The sequence below is a fragment of the Gopherus evgoodei genome, chromosome 20 (assembly GCF_007399415.2).
Source record: "Gopherus evgoodei ecotype Sinaloan lineage chromosome 20, rGopEvg1_v1.p, whole genome shotgun sequence".
In the NCBI taxonomy this organism is placed as follows: Eukaryota; Metazoa; Chordata; order Testudines; family Testudinidae; genus Gopherus; species Gopherus evgoodei.
In genome coordinates this window covers 11354032-11376942 of record NC_044341.1, presented here as the reverse complement: position 1 = coordinate 11376942, position 22911 = coordinate 11354032, and the positions used below count along the sequence as shown (strand labels likewise).

Genomic DNA, 22911 nt, shown 5'->3' with positions numbered 1-22911 from the left:
GTTTTTATTAAATAAAACAAGTCCTTAATACAGTACACAACCTATTGTGCCACATCTATAAAGTTTGACCTCAGAAGCAAGGTTTTCCCGTTCCTTTCTTTACATAGGAAAGCAGCCTTTAAAAGTTTTTGATAGAAACTTATGGATTCAGTATATTTATTAAAATGTCTGAGATTATTTTAAATTTAGGGCTTAACATACTTTGTATTAAACTCAGATTTCATTTAATAGATTGAGAAATTACAATTGAAATAGAAAAGGGAATAAAAGATACTATCCATTCAAAAAAACAGGAGACCAGGGCAGGAATGTGAAGAGGAAATGCAGGGATCCTGCTGGAAAATGGATCCAAAAGAGAACTCAAATATAGAACCTGAAAGAGTGAACCCTGTTATAAGAATGGGACAAGATCCTTTTGAAGGTCACGAACCATGGAAACCCTAACATCACCTGCCAGGAGATTCCACTGCTGTAGTCTGGAGCCCAACAGCTCTGCCTTACTCTTGGGTAGTTCCAAATCCCTGACAAGGTCATTCAGTTCACCTTGTGTTATGAGGTATGGTTCAGAGGAGGAGGATGGGAGAAAATGTGGGTCCTGTGACATTGATGGTTCAGGACCAGAAGTTTCATCCTCTTCCTCATCTGACTCAAGTGAGAATGATTCTGGTGCATCAGGAACTGGCAGCCCTTCTCCGTGGGGTACTGGGCGTATAGCTGATGGAATGTTTGGATAAAGCACAGTCCACTTTTTCTTCTTCGACACACCTTTCCCAACTGGAGGCACCATGCAGAAGTAACAATTGCTGGTATGATCTGTTGGCTCTCTCCAAATCATTGGCACTGCAAAAGGCAGAGATTTCCTTTTCCTGTTCAACCACTGGCGAAGATTTGTTGCACAAGTGTTGCAGCATATGTGTGGGGCCCACCTCTTGTCCTGATCTCCAATTTTGCAGCCAAAATAAAGGTGATAGGCTTTCTTAACCATAGTGGTTATACTGCGCTTTTGTGATGCAAAAGTCACTTCGCCACAAACATAGCAGAAGTTATCTGCACTGTTCACACAAGTACGAAGCATCTCTGCTCACTTTGGCTAAACAGAAATGTGTCCCTTTGCAAAATCAAACACTGACAAATAAAAGAGCACGACACTGTATGAATTCTAGAGCTGATATAGGGCAATTTGTTCAGCAGAATGATGTAAGCTTCGTTATGATTGCATCATCCATGACTTCTAGGAATAACATGATGCAATTCATATCATGTATGATGCAATACCAGCTTCAGATTGCATCACTGTTTTGCCTAAAAAGCAAGTACTGTCCAAACCCAGTCATAGATTTATTCATAGATCCAGTCAAAGGTGTATTTTAGTCATTTCTGGTTTAAATTGAGATCCCTTCCCTTTATAACTCACTTATCCTCCGCCATTCCCAAGTCAAGGGTCGTATATACTGACCTAATAGCATATCTTGAAAACTAGAGCCAATCAACAATTTTAAGCATCATTTTCGTTCTCAGTGACCCATAATTAGTAAAGTTGGACTACATTTATTTCAGAAGCATTTTGGCTGTAGAGCAGTGTTATCCAGCCGCTTCTTCATTTTACCTGGAGAAAGAATAAAGCTAGGGGTCAGTGGTTTTGTTTTACTGGATTTTCCTAGGTATTTTAAACAAAATATCACAGTGTTAGTGAGAGACAGGACAGGGTCATGGTTAAAGCCTATGACTAATCAAGAGACCTGCCTTATTTCCCCCTCACCCCTTCCCTTCAGTATTATCAGGCTAATGTTGATTTTTCACAGAGAACGTAGCTAAGTTGAATTAAAAAATAACTACAAATCTTGATAAAAACGCAAACATGGAAGTATCAATGATTTCCAAAAAGTTATGGCTGTATTGTAGGGATGCCACTCCCTCTCACTTTGCCATGATAAGCAGATCAAATTATGACCCCCAACCCCACAGCTATGGGAGACTACTTCATAGGTGTCAAGATCCTCTCTGCTTCAGGATTCCTGTCTTCCATTGCTCTGCTGCAGTACCCAAACTAGCCAGCCTCAATCTCCTATAACTTCCAGTAGGGAAGACAAAGTCTCAAAAATGAGAGATTATTTTTTTAGGTCACCTTAATCCATCCTCAATTAATTTAAACAGCATGGGAACAAACTGAGCATATATATTCTAGTGTGCAATCAAAGCCGCGCAGTAGTGATTTATGCAAGCCCCAGATTCTCATGCTTTTCAGCAAGGCTAGTTTCTTCTAGTTTCAATTTCCTCATAGCAAGTTATAATCTACATTTGAGGACCACACCATGGTTACACAAGTTCAGGTCCAGTCTATCCCAAATGCCTTAGAAGCTACAAGTCTTGAAGGCTAACCTTCTGTTGGCTAAACAGAGTCATGTCTCTGTAGCTATCCAGAGAAATTAAACTTCTATGCTGAACTAAGATATTTTACATCTGATTCCATACAGCTCTTGATAGCTGAAAACTACAAAAAATCTACATATCTATGAACAAGTAATGGACAGTACACACTACACTCACCTTTTCAACTGATGCAACATAGCATCTGAAGCTAGAAGAAAACAAAGTTGGCAGATGAGTTGATGATTCATCCCTATAACATCATATTTCCTTACAGCTCACTGAAATGTGTTTTAACACTCATATCTACAAGCCTGGCAATAAAGAAGCTATCTAACTGATGCAATGTCTCCTGCATGGTTTATCTCCTCAGTCACAGTCCAAAGACTCAGAGAAGCAGTAGGAATATGCAGGCTGCAGACCAGAGGCCCGGCTTGATCTCCAACGTCGTGGAATGGGACTATACGTCATGGAGCCCGAAGGCCTACGCTCCCGTACGCCACACGGGCAGAGCCAAGAGAGAGCAACTTCTCCGGATACCCACGTTGGATTGAAATAATGCACTCTAGCACTGTTTTTCACTAGTCCATACACAGGTGAACTACTCACCCACTTAGCTTCCCAGATGCTAAACTTTACTGAATTCCAACCCCCCCTCAATGCAGTGGCCCCAAACGCGCAGTGCATCAGTTACTATACAGACCTTTGACCAAATGGACCACATAAAGGCTGTTTTATAAACACTGAAATGGGGTGATGTAGGTAAACCAGAATTCATATTTGGTCTATATCAAAATGGAAATTATTATGGACCAGAACAAACATCTATAGTCAGCCACTGAAAAGGCAAAGGGACTATAATATAGCTTCTAGATCTCAATTATACAAAACCATATATGCACTGGGAACACTGCTGTTGACACAAGATTTCAGATATACCACTCCATGCTCCCCCAAGTCTGATCCTGCAGACACACAACAGAATACTCCTTTGTGGTGAGAAAGTAGGATCATCACTTTTAGTTATAAGCAAGTTGAACTTTGTTATCCTTGCTCAGCCTTCTACATCTCCAGGATTCCATGTTATTTTGGGTAAACTGCGCTCCCATACAGACCCAGCCCAAGCGTGCAAGACAACAATGCTACGGAGTGGAAGGGGACCTTTACGAACACACAGGAAGTTATAAGTGATACAAGTTCTCACCTTGTGGGCATGCATGCGCTGCTTGCCAAGCTGCTGAAATAGAAGCAAACAACATGTTAGAACAACTGAGTGAATCCCTGCTCAGTCTGCCTAATGCAGTTTGATGGGATTGCAAAACATGGCTTCCCAGAGTGAAGAAGCCATCTAGGTAATGTAATGTCTCCTGCATGGTTTATCTCCTCAGTCACAGTCCGAAGACTCAGAGAAGCAGTAGGAATATGCAGGTTGCAGACCAGAGGCCCAAGCTTATTCTTCAACGTCGTGGAATGGGACTATACGTCATGGAGCCCGAAGGCCTACGCTCCCATACGCCACACGGGCAGAGCCAAGAGAGAGCAACTTCTCCGGATGCCCACGTTGGAAGGAAATAACCTAATCTAGTCCATACACAATTGAACCAGTCACCCACTTAGCCTCCCAGATGCTAAACTTGACTGAATAAAGTCGCCCAAAAAAAATGGGATGATGTAGGTGAGCTAGAATACAATGGAAATTTGTATGGACCAAAATAAACACCTATCGTCAGTCACTGAAAAGGGAAGGGACTGCTATATAGCTTCTAAATTTCAATTATTATACAAAATCATATATGCATTGAACCATAGAATATCAGGGTTGGAAGGGACCTCAGGAGGTCATCTAGTCCAACCCCCTGCTCAGAGCAGAACCGACACCAACTAAACTGAGAACACTGCTGCTGACACAAGATTTCAAATATACCACTCCATGCTCCCCGCAAAGCCTGATCCTGCAGACACACAACAGAGTGCTCTTCTATTGTGACAAAGTAGTTTCGCCACCTATCGCTTTCTAACGGGGGCGGTCCAGATTTAGTTAAACTTCGCTCCCCTTGCTGAGCCTGCTGCAGCTCCAGGATCCCATGCTACTGCGGGGAAAGCGCGCTGCCACGCAGACCCAGCCCGACGTGCAGGACAGCAATGCTGGGATGGGGGGGGGCCTCTACGGACACACAGGAAGTTATAAGGGACACGAGTCCTCACCTCGTGGGCCAGGAGCGCGCTGCCTGCGAAGCTGCTGGAACAGGAGGAAATAACCAGTTAGCACCGAGCCAGTGGAGCTCCCCCACGCCCCCGGCACAGCGCGCGGCCTCCCGCTCCCCCTGCGCAAGGCCCCCGGGCCGGGCCGAGCCCCAGGCTCCAGCCTTGCCGCCCCCGCAGGGCCCGGGGCTCCTGCGCTGCACGCGGGGCTGTCCCAAGGCCCCTGCAGGCGCCAGTCCGCCGCCCGCCCCCATCAGCGAAGCGGGCCCGCGAACAATCACGATCCCCGCCGGCCGCCGTCCACGAGCAGCCCGAACCCCCTGGCCCGGCCTCCCCTTCGCCGGGGGCGGGAAAGGAATCCTGACCCCGCTGGGCCGCCATCCCCTTCTCTCTCTCCTGCAAGGCACGCGGCTCACGCGCGCGCACCACTACCCCACCCACCTCGCTCCGAGGGAAAAGAGCGAAGAAGGCGGGGCAACGAGAATTTATAGCGCCCGGGGCACGACGGGAAGAGCTGGTCCAGAGCGCATGCGCTGCAGCGGTGAGCCGGAAATGGAGGGGGCTTGCGTCGCTCGGGGCGGGCCCAGCGCAGGTGAGCGGCAGCCTGCGGCGCGTGCGCTGCGCTATAGAGATCCGGTCGGGGGCTTTGGCTCCCTGAAGCGCATGCGTAAATCCCAGGGCGTTAGGCGGCAGACGCAGGCAGCGCCCCCTGCAGGGGCGCCCTGTCCCTGCCCGAGGCCAGCGGGGGGAGGGGCAGTGGAAGGCAGGACTACACGGGGGGGGGGGTGTCACCCTTTGCCTCAGCCAGGGGCTCCTGCAATAAACCTGTAGGTGACCAGACAGCACGTGGGGAAAATCAGGAGTGGGGGTAGGGGGGTAATAGCAGCCTACATATTAAAACAAAACCCCAATCAGGACTGTCCCTATGCAGCCGGGCCATCTGGTCACCCTAGCTGGCCTCCATGTATGGCCACCAACTCTTGCTGGTGGCCCCAGAGACTTGTCCCTCAAATAAATTAACTTTAGGACAAACATGCACCTGTGCCCAGCCAAATCACTGCAATTAGTGGGGGGGTGGGGGGGTTCCTTTTTGTGTGGACTGGAGAATAAAAATAATGCTGTGAAAAGTGAAATTTGCATGTTTGTGAGTATCACCGAGCCTGGCGACTGCCGAATGCAGCCCATGGGATTGCCCCCCGTGGCGCCGCAAGCCCCGCGCAGCTCCCTTAGGCAGCTGGCAGCACATCGCTTCGGGCCGGAGGCAGAGGGTGCCTTGCCTTGCTTCAAGGTACCCCCCCCCCCCCCGCCAGCAACTCCCATGGGCCAGGAACAGGGAACTGCGGCCAATGGGAGCTTCGTGAGAGGTAGCTGGAGGAGCAGCAGCAGTGGAGTCCTGTGTCCGCCTCCGCAACTCCAGGGGCCATGGTTCCGGCTGCTTCCTGGAGCAGCGCGGGGCCAGGAGCCTGCTCTGGCCCCGATGCGCGCCTCTGCCACCCCGGAGCTGTTCTAGGTAAGTGGCACCAGGCCGGAGCTCACACCCTGCACCCCTTGGTGACAGGAAAGGGGTGGGAAGAGGTGGTGCAGGGGCAGGGCCTCATAGAAGGGGTGGAGTGGGGGCAGGGTTGGGGGCAATGAGGCTGGGGCTGTCAGTGATGCAGCCAATGCACTAGACCTCATGTGGCCCTTGTGGTCATTTGAGTTTGAGATCTCTGCTCTTGAGGGTGGAGGGCAGCAGCCAGCTAGCACACGATCTGCTGTACAATGCAGGTGAGAGGAAATTTTGGTCAGAGGCACCAGGACAACAACATTCCTTGTCCTTACAAATAACATCCTGAGGATCTTCAGTCTAAGATGGACAGGACCTTAGTCATGGTCTCATCTGACAGACCTGCAAAGAATAAAACCACTCAGAACTTAATAGATTCTCCTCAAGAGGATAAAGGCTGTGTTGCCTAGGCTGGGATTTGAAGTAGTCCCCATTATTTCTCACCTTCCTGCTAGTGGCACAAAATGAAAGATAAGTTGTTTTGTTTACAAAAAAGTCCTAAAATACTTTTATTTAATAATTAAAATTTGTCAACAGGAAGACAGATATACAATGCAATCATTTAGTCTAGAGAGATTTTATGCATCAGGGAAGCAACCTGGAAGTACAATGCACCAGTTCCATATTGTTTTCTATAAAGGAAACTTCAATCTTTGCTTCTTGCTTGTGAATCATTGTTTTTGTGAGGGAACCCTGAAGAAACAAGAAATTATCCCCAGTGACTCCTTGCACTAGGAGTGTGATGACTGAGATGAAACAAGGATTAACTGGATCTCCTGGGGTGTGAAGGCAGCAGATGAGGGTGCCACATTACACCCTGTAGGACTGGCCCAGCAGATACTTGGCACATCATGGAAGAAGGGCAGTACCAAGAACATGAAAAGGCGTCCGCACTAGGCAGGCATACATAGGATTCATGAGAGCAGACCACTAGCATGCCAATGTCGACTGCTAGTCAGCACAAGCTGAGAGTGACCTCCAGCAAAGAGAGTGAATAAGCAACGAACAAAATACGCCAGTGATCCAACAATACAGAACCCTCCACTCCCCCGTAAAATCCCAAATCCCCCATATTCTTGAGTAACATCTCCCCCGCCTCATTCCAAGTGTTACTTCACCCCCACTGGACAAGTGCTGGGAACATCACTACAGCAGTAGCTTATGTCAGCATTATAAACATTCAGTAAGAACTGATAAGAGAACATTCTCAGAAGACTGACTGGTTTTAAGGTCACTTTTTAAAACCTCTTCCCCTCCACAGTGTAATTCTCAGAATTTCCAGTAGGTTTCGCTATGAGAATAGGAAAAGGCAAGTTTCACCCTGATTTGGGAGAGTAAAAAAAGAAAATAGAGGAAGCCACAATCAAAGAAAACTTATTACATGCCACAGCTTCCTGAAATTAAAAACAAAACTTTAAAAGGCAACCATTGTTTCCTGTGTCTGTAGCTCCTGTTAAAACAAGACTTAATTGTCTCAAGACAAAGGCTGTTAACACAGGAGCAGGTTCGTGGGTTTGGTTTTTGTAAAATAAAAAATTAAATTTACAAGATGCAGCATATGTTGTTAAGTTCTATACATTTCCCTTCCAGCGCAACATACCATTGGTCAGTAGTGATTCAGAATATTAAGTACATTAAAAAGAAGCAAGCAAAACCAAAAAAAGTCACATGTCAGTTTCCTGCCAGGACAGCATTTTAAAAAAAGGTTTCCTTTGTACACAGCAAATATACACACATGCTTCCCAGCTCTCTGGAACATCAGAGCTTAGATTATTTTTTTCCCCCTTACCAAAAAGGGAAAACCAAAAAGTTCCAACCAGTTTGTGAGGACTATTTACAGTGGAGAACAGGGCCCATCCTGCGGGAGCAATAAACAGAGCTGGGGGAGTGGTGGAAGAGCTCAGTTAACAGTGTGGTCCCCAGAAAGGTAAGCCGAGGTGCCTGGATGCCATGGGGAGTATTGCTGTATCATGCGAGGTATAGTGTTCAGTTCCAGCCTGATGGCACTCGAGATGCGTTTTTTCCAGTGAAATGCTACATTCAGATAGGATCCCCCTGCGCCCCAGCTCACAGCCCTTTTCTGGGTATGTTTTCGAGGCAAAGCTTGGATGAGCCCCAAGGTTCTCTCCCACTATATTGCCCAGGAGATGGAAATAGCATGCGCTTTCAATTCTCTCTCCTCTGGTCTGTCTCACTCCCTCTTTTGGAGGATCATGGCCGATGGAACCTAAAATAGAAGAGTAAAACCAGTGTCACACCTGGAATTTGGGTAAATTGTAAGGAAATGTTATGGATGTTAAAATATCAGGCTGTCTTTAATAAATTGGTCCCTGCACCGACGGTGTGAAATCACTGGGCTCTCAGTGATAATTTTAGAGGCACTTCACGTCCCTGCACGCCAATCCACCCCAGTGGGGACTGAGAAAGAACTTCTCCTGCACTGCCAAGCCAACACACTCCCAGCTCTAGCTTTTCATTCTCCATTCACTTCTACGCAGAGACTGGGGAGCGAGTGGGAGGCAATTGTGATGGGGTTTTCTGTAACATGGGCACCTGGCTACTTGTTTCACATACTAGTTAACAGCCAGTTAGTGGTGCATCAGCTTTTGCTCACTATTGATTTACTGGGATTTGAACCCACAATGTACAGGTGAAAGGCTCAATAACCCATTACCCAGTTTCCAGGCCCACCATTTACAGACAAGTGCACCCAAGAAGCTCCCCCACAATGGAGAAAGTGAAGATAAATGTCTGTGAAACTGCCTCTGGTTATTTCTCCCAGATGGGATTAAAGCTCATTACTCAATATTAAAGCTCAGATCTGCTCTTGGACTAAGAGGCTCAGAGCACAGCTTTATGAGCAAGACCAGAAGCAGCTATGGCCTGGATGGAGGCCTGGGGTCTTGTCTCACTCACCGTGTGAAGTGTTTGCTGTCTTCATGGACTTGCATTTCAGAGCTTTTAAACTCATTCAGTTCCTTTCGGATGGCAGCCTTCATGGAAGGGGAAATAAATCCTTTCAGCTCACCCGCACTGTATATTTCCCCCCACTGACGATTGACATAGACCCAGAACGTGCTGCATGTACAAATCTGCTTGTGGCTAGTCTGCACCATCTCAATTACTTTTAACAAACAAAATGAAGGGCACATGTAGTTTTGAAATGGACAGTACTACCCACAGCCTCCATTTCCTCGTCGTTGAAGAGGGAGCTTGCAGATAGCTGTAACCCAAGTGAGGTACTGGAGATCAAACTCAGCAGCTCCCCCATTTCTTCTTCAGCAACCCCACTCCAGACTCAGGTTAACCCAAAAATACTGGCTAATCCCCAGATGCTTGATACCGAGGCCTGCCCTGTTCCTAAGGGATGATGGTGCACGGAACTGGACTGAGACTTTCCTGCAGCGATCCTGATCAGGCCAGCCTCAGCCTGCCAAGAACATCCCCTTCTTACTTGGGTCTTCTGCTATTGGCTCCTGTCCACTCCTTCAGATCAGAGGCCAGAGCAAAAAGAGGAAGGTTGGGCTGGGAATGGGGAGAAAGCTGCATGGAGCCCAAATGGGCCGTGTGTGTAGAGAACAGGAAACTGTTGGCCTGCTGGCAGCAGGTGGGTGCTCAACAGAATGGGGCTAGGGAGGTGGGATGAGTCATTCAGGATTGGGGAAGGAGACCGGGGTCCCACCACATGGAAGAGTTGAAGCAAAAGGAAGAAGAGCAAGTTTACTTTGCTCACATCCCTGAGTGTGGGGTATCCAACCTGGGGCTCCGAGGGTTGGGAATTGTGTTCTCCCCATTACCTTGTCAGCAGGTGTGAGTTTTGTCCACGGCTTATCTGCTCTCCGGTCATAGTCCTGAGCATCTGTCACTTCCACATATTCATGAAATCTCAGGATCTTCCTAGCTTGCAGTTCAGCCACTGTAGGCCTTTGACTAAGCTGAAAGCAACAGAAGACAAGTCAGCTTCAACCGTACTTGTCACCAGTGTGAATTCTGGCCAAAGACCCCACCATTTGATCTTTATGGTGCATATAAGAGAGAGATCACTAGCCACAGATCATTGCTTGTGATGTGTGATGCAACAAAGCACCCCAGTATGGTCCTTAATGAAGAGTTAATAATTGCCTCATCAGTGACGTGAGTCTATGGTAGGATTTTATAGTGTAAAACGTGCACAGGGCCAGGATGGCATTTCAAATGAGAGCTACAGGAACAGATGGAAGGGAGACCTTGATACAGCAATTGCGAAAAATTGACTGTGTGGGATACACCCCTAACCTGATTCTAATGTGTAATTCCCCCCTACTGCCCCAGGGAATGGCAACATTCCCTCAAGTTCCATATCAATATGCTCTGTAAAAATTCCCTCCCAGCCACAAGTATGGGACGAGTTTAACCCTGTCCCTGTGGGCTAGATGCATCTGGGATCAACAGCTAATCTCGTTGGTATATGGGGGAGACAGCATTACAATCTGGGATCATGTATCCATTCCACACCCCATTCTGGAAATGGAGTCCACAATTCTTGAACCTGCCTGCCTAAAGTTAGGTTCCTAAATCCATGTCTAAAGTTCCAAATAGAAGTGACCTGTTTTTCCAGAGGTGCTGGGCACAAATCCCACTGAAGACAATGGCTAAGCAGCTGCGACTCCCATCAGTTTCTCCTAGGTATTTATTTAGGAACTTGATTTCAGGCCACTCAGTTTGAAAACCATGGCCACTGCTGTTTTAATATGGAACTCCGACACTGGAGTGATAGGTGCAGTAGGAATACCTTGACTGACCAGACCGATTCCCAGCTTGTTACAGTCAGAGGGCGCTCAGGATAACCACAGAGCAGTCTCATGACTCCCCCACCCCTCTATGTTCTCTTAGGTGCTTACTACCGCCACCATCCACAAAAGATCAGAGAGACGGGAACCACCACATGGAGCACTGCAGTACCTTTCTGGTGAGGCGGCGTTTAATCTCCCGCTTCTCAGCCTGCCGGTCAGCCTCATTTTTTTCTGGCAAGGGGGGAAAAATGTTTCATTTAAAGCAGTGTCACCACCACTCGTTGAAAACCACTGTCAAGAGCTGAACACAGAAAACCAGCTTTTCATATCAGTGGAATATCTGCATCTCCTACCGTCTGTCTGCAGCAACTGCAGGCGTGCTGAGCGCACTAGGGTCTGAATCAGACATCCTTACTCAAACAGTCCATAGACTAAGGATGGCAGAATGGGCTTTGCCTCAGGATGGTTCAGTAGCTAACCAGAACCCGCTCTGGGCTAGCAGAGGACTCTGGGTAAAATTTTCTAAAACGCCTGAGTAACTTTGGTTCCTATGGGCCTAAGTCACATTTTAAAATGGGTATTTGAAAATTCCCTCCCTTAAATCTGTTATGCCAGGGGTTCTCAAACTGGGGGTCGGGAGCTGTCAGCCTCCACCTCAAATCCCGCTTTGCCTCCAGCATTTCTAATGGTGTTAAATATATTTAAAAAAGTGTTTTTAATGTAAAAGGGGAGGTCGCACACAGAGGCTTGCTATGTGAAAGGGGTCACCGGTACAAAACTCTGAGAACCCCTGTGTTATGCTAATGGTTAAAGAGCAATACAGAGAAGGAAATTTCTGTTTAAATTCATCTCTAAGCTGACATTTTATTTTCCAGAGTTGATTTAAGTCTTGTCTCTTTTCACCATTTACACCGTTAACTCTAATTGCATTCATCATGGGCAACAAAGCTAGACAGACCGTAGTCACCTGCTGTGTTTTCTGCCATAGCATGATGCAGTGATCTGTGGGCTGCACATACTGCAGTTGAATGTTTACACCGAAGCAAAATGCTTTTTCTTTAATAACTTCACGGGAAGAAATTGTGCGTGTTATTTCACAATCCTTCAAGTGTAAATTACTTGCGTGTTCACACTATTGTCCAGGAAGCTTCAGACAGGACAGCGTTTGCTGGTGCCCCACAGAAGGGATACAAAACAGTGTATTAACCCTAGTTCAGTACAGTTTGTAAACGGGCCCAAAACTCTGCTCTAAAACTGCTGAAGGCATACGTTCTGCCCCTGCACCCCCGTGATGCTACAGCTGAGAAGCAGGGCCTTCTATTGCAGGCTTCTGGATTTCATGGCGTCCCATTTATTAATCATAATTCAAACCATTTCTACTGGGTAACAGTGTAACTGGGAAATCTACTGAAATTGTTTTTATACAGTGATTTAGCCAGGCCACAGACTGCCCTGTCACCACAGTGCCAAGCAGAGGCCCTTCTGTATTTAGCCAATTTGCCCAGGACATCTCAGTGAATCTGGAGTAAAGTGAAGCATTAAGAGGAAACTGATTAAACAAAGGGTGGAAAAACCAGCAATACTTGTAAGTGTTTGGGAGCTTTAGAGCTGCTGTTACTCACGCTGAAGTATGTTCCTTTGCTCCAGCTCTTCTGCTGTTGGTCTCTGACTTAGTCGCCTAAACAAGAGGAGGTAAAAACCGTTACACTTGCCCAGCCATATTCCTATAGGGGACACAGACGTGAACACTCATTTGGAGGCAGCAGGGAATAGAGTCAATATGATACTCACTTTAATTGTCCTGCTCCCCTTTGTCATTACTGCTCAAACCAGACAACTCTTGCCCTCCACCCATTAACACAGCTTTTCACCCAGACAGCAGAATCCACTACACTGAACTTTGCCTAAGTGGATCCTGCTGCCATGGAGCTGTCTGGGCCAGACAGCAGTGGTGTACGTAACACAGGCAGGACAAGCTGGTCAGGAAGTTGGGTGTAAATGGTCTCACAGTGTAACTTCTAATGCACCTGTATATGTTGGGTGCTTCAAACTGGTTAACTTGCACGTATGGGAGGGCTGGAGCAGAGCAGGAAGACAGCCCACGTGAGGATGTCAGATAATGCAGGGCACAGCTGCCACTCTGCAATATTTGTCACATGGAAACAGGTCACTGGTCCTTCCTTCTCCACCCCAAGGAGTGGGAGCACAATTGGGTGGTACAAGCTGATCACACACCTAGCGCACTGGTAACCAGGGGCCTATCTCCCCTGCCCCCTCGTGCTGTCTGGACGCAGCAGAACACCCACACTGGCCAGGCTGGTGATGAGTGCACAACTGCAGTCTGAAGTGGAGGATGGTGAGAAGCCACTGAAGTGGGCTAGTTTGGTTGGTCAAGTATCTGGCTGCCTCCTTTCTCTCCCTGGGGGCTGAGGTGAGGAGGTGGAACAGGGAGCAGTGAGTGGAAGCAAAGAAGCCTCTGAAGCATTTGGTATCAGCTGCTGTCAGACAGGTACTGTTACTGTGATATCGTACAGCAATTCCTGTTCTTAGAAATGCCAGCACAGCAAGGGCTGAAGCAGCCCAGAAGCATCATTGCGGGGGAATCCCAACTGGATGTGAGGGAATCCAACTCAGCTGTGGGCAGCACGAGAAGGGTTCCAGGTGTGTCCCTCCAGGGCAAGACACTTTGCAGCCCTGCTTTTAATTCACAGCCACAGAACTCCCGCTCCTCCCCAGGCCAAATTCAGCCGTGGGGTAAAGGGAGTTGTACCCTCTAACTTCCTTCAGGAAGTGCAGTACCAGCGCCATGCACAGAATGCCTACTCACAGCAAGCTAGACGATCATGCCACTTGCACCTGTTTTCCAAATTACATCTGTCAAGTTGCTCACATCACAGCTCCATGTGGCCCCTCAAACTTTGTTTTTACCAGCACACTTCAATCCAGGAAATGCGACGTCTGACAGGCTATCAGGGTAGGAAGAGTTGGCTCTTCCAACTCAAATGGCTTCCCTCCCGAACAATGGAAACTGTCCTGTGTGACATGTAAGCTGCTTGTCTTTACATTATTTCAGAGGGAAATGACACGCAAGCCTAGCACCCCAGCCCCAACGCAGCAGAGAAAAAGCCTCCTTGTTGCCACATTTCAGGCAAGCAGATTTCTTGGCTCACCCTTAGTTCTGCCAAAGATTTGAGAGAATTTTTCTTTTCCTCTGCATTTTATACCTGATCAGTGCTGTCCCAATCTGCTGCCGAATTTCATTCCACTCCTCCTTGCTCTTCCGAGGGAAAGCATTCTTCTCCTCCAGCTCCTGCTGGGTGGCCGTGGTGCCCAGTTTCATGGCCAGTGTATCTTTCCTCTTGACCTTGTTAGCTAGAGCGCCTGTGGGAAAGGGAAGAAGGGATCCTTGCATGAGTAAAGAGAGCTGTGCCCCCAAGCTGTAAAAAAGGAGCAAGGCCCACAGGCCAGCCTGGCGTCTCACACACACAATGGTCAAGTACCACAGCTCCCCTATTGGCAGGATTCAGTGTCACTAAGGCAATAGCACAGCCTGCAGCACGGTAAAAGGAGTAACGCCATCCTGGCTAGCAAGAGGGAGCTGGAAGAGTGTGTGGGTCCTATTTTGGTGGCATCTCCTGCTGGAATTTTCCCCCTCAGGCAGGGATATACACGGACTGGTTGGCAGTTAAGGTATTTGAGGAAGTGTGGGAAGGGGGAACATAACACAAGAACGGCCATACTGGGTCAGACCAATGGTCCATCTAGCCCAGTAGCCTGTGTTCTGAGGGAATGAACAGAACAGGGCAATCATCAAGTGATGCATCCTCTGTTGTCCAGTCCCAGCTTCTGGCAGTGAGAGGCTTAGGGACACCCAGAGCATGGCGTTGCATCTCTGACCATCTTGGTTAATAGCCATCGATGGACCTATCTTCCATGAACGTATCTAACGTTTTTTTTTAAATCCAGTTATTCTTTTGGCCTTCACAATATGCCCTGGCAACAAGTTCCACAGGTTGACCGTACGTTGTGTGAAGAGGATTGTTTGTTTTATACCTGCTGCCTATTAATTTCATTGGGTGACCCCTGGTTCTCGTGTTAAGTGAAGGGCTAAACACCACTTCCCTATTCACTTTCTCCAAAGCACTGGTGATTTCATAGACCCCTATCATATTCCCTCCCATATCCCTCCTTAGTTGTCTCTTTTCTAAGGTGGCCAGCCCCCGTCTTTGTAATCTCTTGTCACATAGAAGCCGTTCCATTTCCTTAATCATTTTTGTTGCCTTTTTCTGTACCTTTTCCAATTCCAAATTGTACCTTTTTTGAGAAGGGGCAACCAGAACTGCACACAGTATTCAAGGTGTGGGCGGACCATAAATTTATATAGTGGCATTATGATATTTTCTGTCTTGTTATCTATCCTTTCTTAACAGTTCCTAGCATTCTGTTAGCTTTCTTGACTACCACTGCACAGTGGGCAGAAGTTTTCAGAGAACGAGTTATGATGACTCCAAGAACTCTTTCTTGAGTGGTAACAGTCCCCATCGTTTTGTATGTACAGTGGGGATTATGTTTGCCAGCGTGCATTGCTTTAGTGTGGATACGTAGCTTGTCAGGAAGCCAAGAGGCTAACATTTTGGGACACTGTACCAACCAGACTTTTGGTTTGGCTCTTGACGTGTCTAAGTGCAGGAATAAAGCTGCCTCCCAACGGTGAAACCTTACTGTTATGGCTTTCATCTTCCTCTTCATCCTCCTCATCCTTATACAGGATGGGTCCCTCGGAGTCCGAATCACTCATCCCCTCCTCCTCCTCCTCCTCTTCCTCCTGCAGGGGCTGTGGCATTAGCCTAGGAATGACCGTGACAGAGGGTGCATCTCCAATGTAAACGTGAGGACCTGAACTCCGTTCGCCCTCCTGGTCTGCTTCCTCCTCCTCTTCATCATCATCTGGACTAACAAAACGCACACAATTATTATTTCTTTTAACAATGACAATGATTCCCTTGGAAGTCAGGGATTTGTTCCATCCCCAGCCCCAATGACAATTTAAATGGAAGCCTATCTACAGAAGGTAGGTAACTAGCGCTGTAAGCTTTTCGTAGCCAATGGCTGTTTGCTGGGGCTGCTGCCCACCCTTTTATCCCATACTCTTTTGTGGAAGCCCTGCTGAGCTACGAGCAAGAGTATTCAGACCTCCTTGCCCGCCAGTAGCACCTTCCCTCCAGGGATGTCAACGTGCTTTAAACTTTCACAAATTGCAGCAACTGAGACAGGGATTATGGGTGGGATTTCCAAATGCACTTAAGGGAGTTAGGGGGTTAAGGAGCCCAAGTCAAGACGCTTCCTTGGGTGCTTTGCTGGTAGTCCAAAACAGTGGCAGGTTGAAGGAGCTCTGCTCACAGGCCCGTGCCATAATCCCTGCCTCATCCCTCCTTCCAGAAGAGTCGGAAGGACGCCCGTAAGCACCAATTCAAGGAGATGCACTGTCTGAGGCACCTGGGGCTAACCCTTCCCTCCCCACCCCACCCCCGCATCCCCGGCCAACCCCATTTGGGGTTTCAGGGTTCAAACCTGCTGCCGAACCTAAGCAGAGTGTGTGGGGCGAGGGGTGGGGGTGGGGGGACGACTACCATATCAAATCCCAAGCAGTCTCTCTAGGTCATCAGAAACAGGTCATGGATGAATGAAGAAACTGAGGATCTCACTTTGTCTCATCAGTGCAATTAAATACCTAGATTCCTCTGAACTTTTTTTGCTTTTCCTGCCTAGGGTACCAAGGTAATCACCACTTCTCCGAACACTCAATTCCCAGGGCACTTTCCACAATCACGGGTCTTGCCCTAGGCTGTGGAGCGCAGCGTTCCCACACCAGAGTGCAGGCTGCTGTGTGCCTGGCTGCCCTCCTACCCATCAGTGCTCCCGCACGCACAGAGTCTGTACTCACACTTTCAGCATCTCGATGGTGACTGGCAGCGACCTGGCCCGGCCCAGGGTGCCGTTGTCCTCGTAAAGGCTGTCGTTTTCGAAGAGCAGCGAGTGAGCCCTGTGCGACCCCTCTGCAGGTGGGGTAACTGGCAGGGGGCTTGTCAGCGCCTGCTGGATCCGGATGTGCAGTGGGATCTGGGGCAGCCGCGTTGGCACGTGAGGTTCTCCGAACCCCTGCTCTGCCGCCCACTTGGGCACTTCCAGTGACCTGAGATCTTCCTGTGGAGGGGTCTCCTTGGGCAGTTCCAGGGAGATCTGGGGTTCCATCGCAGGGCTGGAGGCAGGCAGGGGCGTGCGCGGGGGCTCAGGAGGTACGTGGCTGGGCAATGGTGGAGAAGGCGACGGTGGCGGGTGAGACACGGTGATATGCACTGGTATCGATGCAGGACGAGTAGCTGATGCTATCCTATCGCTTGGTGGTTTCGAAGCAGCAGCTGACTCCAGTGAAGGTGCCACGTTAGATGGAATGCCTCTCTTGGGTGGTAAGGGCGGGGAAGGCTTTGATGAGCCCATACCACTGTTCACTGCTTGAGACAGTTCAGCTGGAAGAGAAGAGAGATCCCACATTTTATTAGGGCTTCGCCATAGCCCCGGACCCCTCACTCATCCACTGGCTGAGCTCAGAAAGCACTCGGAAGGCTACGGGGTCCAGTGGTTAGAAGCAGGCAGATTCTGACCCACTGAGACCATGATCAGACTGCATGACCTCCTGCAGTCTCAGCTACTCGCTCCCTAAAGCCAGATGCCAGAGGTAACTGGGTGGCAAAGCTTCGCACTTGCTCTTCTAGCTACTAAGGTAAGAAGTCAGGACAGCAGCCAAGAGTGAGCAGGCTGGAAGAGCTCCTGCTCGTCTCGTTGGCTTGGCGAGAGTGCAGCAGCAGGGCCAGCTCCAGGAAAGGCAGCATTCCTTGGGCAGGTGCAGGACATGCAGATCAGTATGCTCCTCACTTAGCACAGGAATGAATGCAACCAGGGAGCCTTGTGTCTGCATTTGCAGTCATCACCCAACAATGGAATCTGATACAACATCCCCAACAAAACCCTGGACTTTAAGCTTTTCTCTTCACATAACCCTTTTAGGGTATTGCTATTTGAAGACAAAAGTCAGTGGGACTGAAATGTTAACATGCTCACTCTCAGTTTAGCTGTCAGAACGAGCCACAGAGAACATTACTGCTAGCCACTCCTCTCCAGCATGAAAGTGCTTTCCCTACGCCATGTGGACTCAACACTGGGTCACCATAAATCCTGATACCAGCTTACTCCTCATCCACTAGTATCTAAGGCAGAGCTGACGTCATGTGTCCAGAGGGGTTTATTGGACCCATGAAATCTACAGCTGGGGAAGTCCTGTCCCAATTTGTGGGGCAGGCCTGAATTTAATGCAGGGGTCTGTGCTGTTTGATGCTGATCAAGGAGAGAACGACAAGAACAATGTGACTAGGGGAAGAGGGCTGGAGCCCAAATGTAATGTCCCCCATCCAGAAAATATAGTCTTCAGTAGTGGCTCCCAAAATTGGAGACCTCACACATGGTACATCACTTCTGTCCTACAGGAGAACACTCAGTGTTTAAAAAGGACATTGGATTCTTGCTGCAGTGCAGAGCCCTGCATGGGACTAGTGCAGAGCCCTGCAGTGGGACTGGGATCCTGTGGGTCCCACAGGACCCACTGCCATAATAGCAGGAGCAGGTGGGAGTGGGATAGTAAAGGCTCTTAGGCAGTGGTTTTTTGGCCTTTAATATTTATGCAGTAGCAGTTTCTTAGGGTTGAAAGGTCAATTTCCCTCCTACCAAACTGCTTGGAAAACGTCAGTTTTCTTTTGTGTCTGCTTGTTTTCACCGCCACAATCACATCTGTATCAACATATTCCCCAGATCTGGGGCAAGAGATACTAGTCCAGTGGTGCTGCAGAACCACAAAAGGCAGCAGGGGATGAGGAAATTGTGCTTTCTGGGAAGACTGCAGTAATACAGAAGTGGACACATTTTTCAGCTGTTTCAAATTTACAGACTTTTCCCTTACAGATTGAGGCAAGGATCCTGTCTAGTGCTGAATTTATCAGCTCCCACTGACTTCTGCTTTCAGTGCTGCTCAAAGCACCCAAGATCAGCCCCAAGAGATCAGGTTTGGTTACTAAGAGCCTGATTCTGAGGGGCCAAGTAGCCAGCACCTCCCATAAATGGGAGTTAGAAAAGCAGAGCACCCACACGCCCAGGCCCTGCTGCAAGTGTCCTGTGAATCCAATCTGTCTCCCTTCATGAGTAAGGTAAAGGGGTCACTCTCACTGGGCTAAAAATTAGTTTCACTGCACCCAGGACAGTACACACTCCTCTGACCCAACACAGAAGCCAACATATTACTCTAGTAAAGGCTAAATTTGCCACTTTCCTGTGAACGACACAGCTGCCCCTGTACCTGGCGTGGCCTTGCCAGAATCCATGCATACCCTGTGAACTGCTGGTGGGTAAAAGTTCGTTATGCATTTCCTGAGCCTATCCTGCCCTGCCGCAAAGTGTCATTTAAGAGGCCAGCGGCATAGGATGAGAAAGCAGAGATGGAAGAGATGAGTTACGTCAGCCACATTCACCTCTTTCCAGTGCGGGGCTGTTCCCTTCCACTCTGTGCTCTGTCACCTAGTCTTTATTCTGTCAATCAGTGGGGCCTCCACCAGTTCCTTTGGGAGCCTATTCCCCAATCTCACCATTGGGTAACACTTCCTGACATTCAGGCTGTATATTCCTTCGCCTAATTCAAATCCATTGTTCCTAGTTAACCTTTACTATGTGTTAAATATTTTCTTCCTCTCCTTGGCGTTTACACCATCCAAACACATGTCCCTTCAGTTTCATCCTTCAGTGAAACTATGCAGGCTGGATACTGCAGAATGGCTAACTCCAATGCTGCTTTCAATACCTTTGTATCAGGAACAACAGCATCGTGGGGAGTATTTAAATGTAGGTCTGTACAGAGTACAGTTGTGAAATCGGTCACTGTTTGGATGTGGATTCTCAACAGGCAAAGCAAGCAAAACAGGTGCAGAGCTCTTCAGCTCTACTTATATTTAACTCCTCTGACTCCCGCCACACCCTCTGCCATAGGTGTCTGAGGCCCTACCCTGGGGATAGCAACAGAATGACACTTTGCTGTCTTTCATTACCATTTTTTTCTCAGCGCTATCTGCAATTAGTGCTGGGGCATTTCAAACACCGCCCATGTTGTGTGCAAGCAGCTTAAGTAAGCAAAGAAGGTATTTCCTTGCATGCACAACAGGAACGGTCAGACTCGTTTTGTCATCCAGCAAACAGCAGTTTAATACCATGCAAAGGTCAATTGTAAAACCTGCTAGAGCAGAGAGCATCCCAGAGCAGAAAAACTCAATTATTTGGTTCCTATTTATTTTTTAGGCTGGAGAAGTAGTGTTATTTGCTTGTGGAAATGAAAGCACTGGCCTAAGCCTACTCCAGATAGTCCTGCGCTGGCTTTCTCTATACAGCTCTGCTAATGCCTCCCAAACAAGACCTGCATAAGCCCAGCCACCATTCTTGAGATGGATTCATTCCACAGCTCCGCCCTAGGGTGACCAGACAGCAAATGTGAAAAATCGGGACGGGAGTGGGGGGTAATAGGAGCCTATATAAGAAAAAGACCCAAAAATCAGGACTGTCCCTATAAAATCAGGACGTCTGGTCATCCTACTCTGCCCATACATCTCAGTCCTGATCTGTGGCACTCCCTGCTACTTCTGTCCAAAGCCTAGCAACAGAGCTGTGCACTGGTTGCGAGATGGGGATTGGCCTTTAACAGCTTCGTTCAGTTCACTTAACACATTTCTCTTGTGACTTATTCAAGACTGAACCAAGGCATCTAAGAGACCAATACTGAATACTGGGCTAACTGCATGGCAAGAAACTCCCCCCAACATGTTCTGTTAAAACAGGTTTGGAAATAGATGCATTTAATTCTTTATTTAACCAGCACTGGGAAGAATCAGCTCTTAATTTACATTTCAGTGCTCTGGAGTTTGCCAGATGAGCAGCCCTGCAGCCTGAATTTCTCCGTTTATCCACAGCAGCAAGGGGGGCATGCTTCCCCAACGACCCTGCCTTGCCAATGCACTTTGAAGAAGCACCTCAAGAAGCAAGGGGGCAGTTCAGACTCCACAGTCCACTCCGAGTCCTTTGCCTCGCTGCTGCAACTGGCAGCAATGGCACCGATCTGTGCCAAACACCACAATAATTTGTCATGTGGATATTTCCCACTGGGACTTACCAGTTCATTAGGACACCAAACGGCTGTAACCATAAACTTCCACTGATCATACAAACTGGTGATTTACAGGTGCAAGTCTTCTAAGACCCACTAACAATCCCAAGCCTTCCAGTCCAGCACAGCTGATAAGTTCCCACATTGGTTGAAGGTTAAAGACACTTTATTACAACAGTGATTTTTAATCTCAATCACTACCCTTCACAGAAAAACTAGATATTGCATCACTCGATCAGCCGCTGGATACATCGGTGCTAGGCAGATTGTTTGGTCCGTAGTGCCACTTGAAAGTAATTAACATTTGCCCTGTGCTGATGGGACCAGCACCAACAGAGCTCACCCAGTTTCCATGCCTGTCCAGTGGTCAAGCACTGAAGGTCCTTGATTGCTCACAGGCATTTGAGACATGTTATGTCTGAACACAGCAACACAAATCTTCCCTTCCAAACAGAGTTTGCAATCTCAAAGAAGGAACAAAAGAGCATCCTAGGTTTGACTGATAGCCACTTGCAAAGAGGCAGACACTTACCTATTAAAGGGTTGCTATTTCTGTTCACCGGCTTCGGGGGCGGGATGGGGGGCTGTTTGGCAGGCACCACGCTGGTTGTACTTGTGGTAGCAGTAGTGTTAGTGCTGGCAAAAGCAGGGGGCACAGTCCTGGGGGCTGGGCAAGGGGCGACTGTGGAATTAACCGTCTTTGCTATGCTGGTGGCGGCAGTAACAGTAGAGGAGGATGCAGTCCTTGTAGTGCGGCTGGCAGGGACAGGATCTCTCGCCTGCACATCACTTGCCTCCTGAGAAGAGGACGAGGGTCTTTTCGGAGGAAGCAAAGGCTGTTTGGGTGCATGCGGCTCATGAGGTGGCTCCATTTCTGAACTAGGATTGCTACTGGATGAGCCTGCAAAGTGAAACACAAAACAAGTGCTTATAGAGATTGGTGAATGAGGGGACCCAAGAGAAGAGAATTCAAAACAGATATTTCTTTGTGAGAAGCTGAAGCAAGACTGATTTCCTACCTGGTCTTTTCTTTGGTTCCTCAACTGGAACAGACTTTCTAAGACTTGATTTCTTCCCAACCTCTTCCTCCAGGTGGGCCAGGTTTGACATCCCAGAACCACCAATGGGGACTGTATGCCCGTTCTTCAATGCAGCATGGCTGAGTTTGTCTGGTTCCTTTCCATCTGTGAGGGGATGGGGGTGAGGAATGAACAGAAAACCATCAGAAAAGGCAAAAGATACTGAATACTTAGTCCTGCCATGAGAGCAGGGGGCTGGACTAGATGACCTCTTGAGGTCCCTTCCACTTCTATGATTCTATGATGTGAAGCCTGAGAAGATACACAGCTATCGGTAGGCAGTGAACTGGTAATAGATTGCCAATGATTGTCTATTTAAAAATCTGCAAGTATCCACAACACTCCTTTTACTTCTGGAATATCTGGTCCTAGAATTACTTTCTACATAAAATAGCACATGGTAACATCAGCACCAAGTTAGTTTGGAGCTCTTGATTTCAACAACAATATGCTAAAAGACAGTATAGGGCTTGATCTCCTGTAACTCTGGTTTATTCCAACAATCTGTTTATTCCCCAATCAATCTCCCATACAATGGGCTCATTTACAAAGGAACATATTTACAAGGTTCAAAGTTAAGATGCCTTCAAGGCCAGCACTATCCCATGATCAGCAGTCCAGCAGCTGTTGCAATCAAGGTCTTGTAGCCTTCTGCATCAGTTTATTTAAAGGGCTTTCTAATGAACCCCTGTA

General features: G+C 48.0%; 2 protein-coding genes and 2 non-coding genes across 16 annotated transcripts in view; all 4 read right to left on the bottom strand.

Annotated features, from left to right (window-relative positions):
* RCC1 (regulator of chromosome condensation 1) overlaps positions 1-7160 on the bottom strand; it is a 31441-nt gene extending 24281 nt beyond the window's left edge. Inside the window, exons 1-5 of one of the 8 annotated variants that reach the window (XR_003997344.1) lie at positions 5011-5025; positions 4573-4606; positions 3572-3604; positions 2548-2578; positions 1529-1606 (exon numbers count right to left, since the gene is read on the bottom strand). Coding sequence is in view for 5 of the 8 variants with exons in the window: in XM_030539343.1 (XP_030395203.1) it covers positions 2548-2578; positions 3572-3604; positions 4573-4606; positions 4935-4950 (114 nt within the window). In the remaining 3 variants the exon portion in view is untranslated. Of the gene's footprint in view, positions 1-1456; positions 1479-1528; positions 1607-2547; positions 2579-3571; positions 3605-4572; positions 4607-4934; positions 4966-5010; positions 5052-7009 lie in introns of those variants that run through there. The other 7 variants (XR_003997343.1, XM_030539346.1, XM_030539347.1 and 4 more) reach the window with 7 other exon arrangements.
* Positions 2711-2916, bottom strand: LOC115637812. The gene has a single exon (XR_003997365.1). It is a non-coding gene; the product is annotated as a small nucleolar RNA SNORA73 family (small nucleolar RNA).
* Positions 3726-3932, bottom strand: LOC115637811. Its single transcript, XR_003997364.1, has one exon. It is a non-coding gene; the product is annotated as a small nucleolar RNA SNORA73 family (small nucleolar RNA).
* A 153-nt stretch (positions 7161-7313) lies between the features above and the next one.
* The window catches only part of PHACTR4 (phosphatase and actin regulator 4), a 97840-nt gene continuing 82242 nt past the window's right edge, over positions 7314-22911 (bottom strand). For 5 of the 6 annotated variants that reach the window (XM_030539339.1, XM_030539342.1, XM_030539340.1 and 2 more), the window contains 10 exons: positions 22159-22323; positions 21672-22040; positions 16832-17414; positions 15610-15839; positions 14112-14268; positions 12510-12565; positions 11057-11118; positions 9913-10050; positions 9032-9108; positions 7314-8342 (listed from right to left, as the gene is read on the bottom strand). In XM_030539339.1, coding sequence (XP_030395199.1) covers positions 8327-8342; positions 9032-9108; positions 9913-10050; positions 11057-11118; positions 12510-12565; positions 14112-14268; positions 15610-15839; positions 16832-17414; positions 21672-22040; positions 22159-22323 — 1853 coding nt within the window. In that variant the 3' untranslated portion in view covers positions 7314-8326. Of the gene's footprint in view, positions 8343-9031; positions 9109-9912; positions 10051-11056; positions 11119-12505; positions 12566-14111; positions 14269-15609; positions 15840-16831; positions 17415-21671; positions 22041-22158; positions 22324-22911 lie in introns of those variants that run through there. The other variant, XM_030539341.1, reaches the window with a different exon arrangement.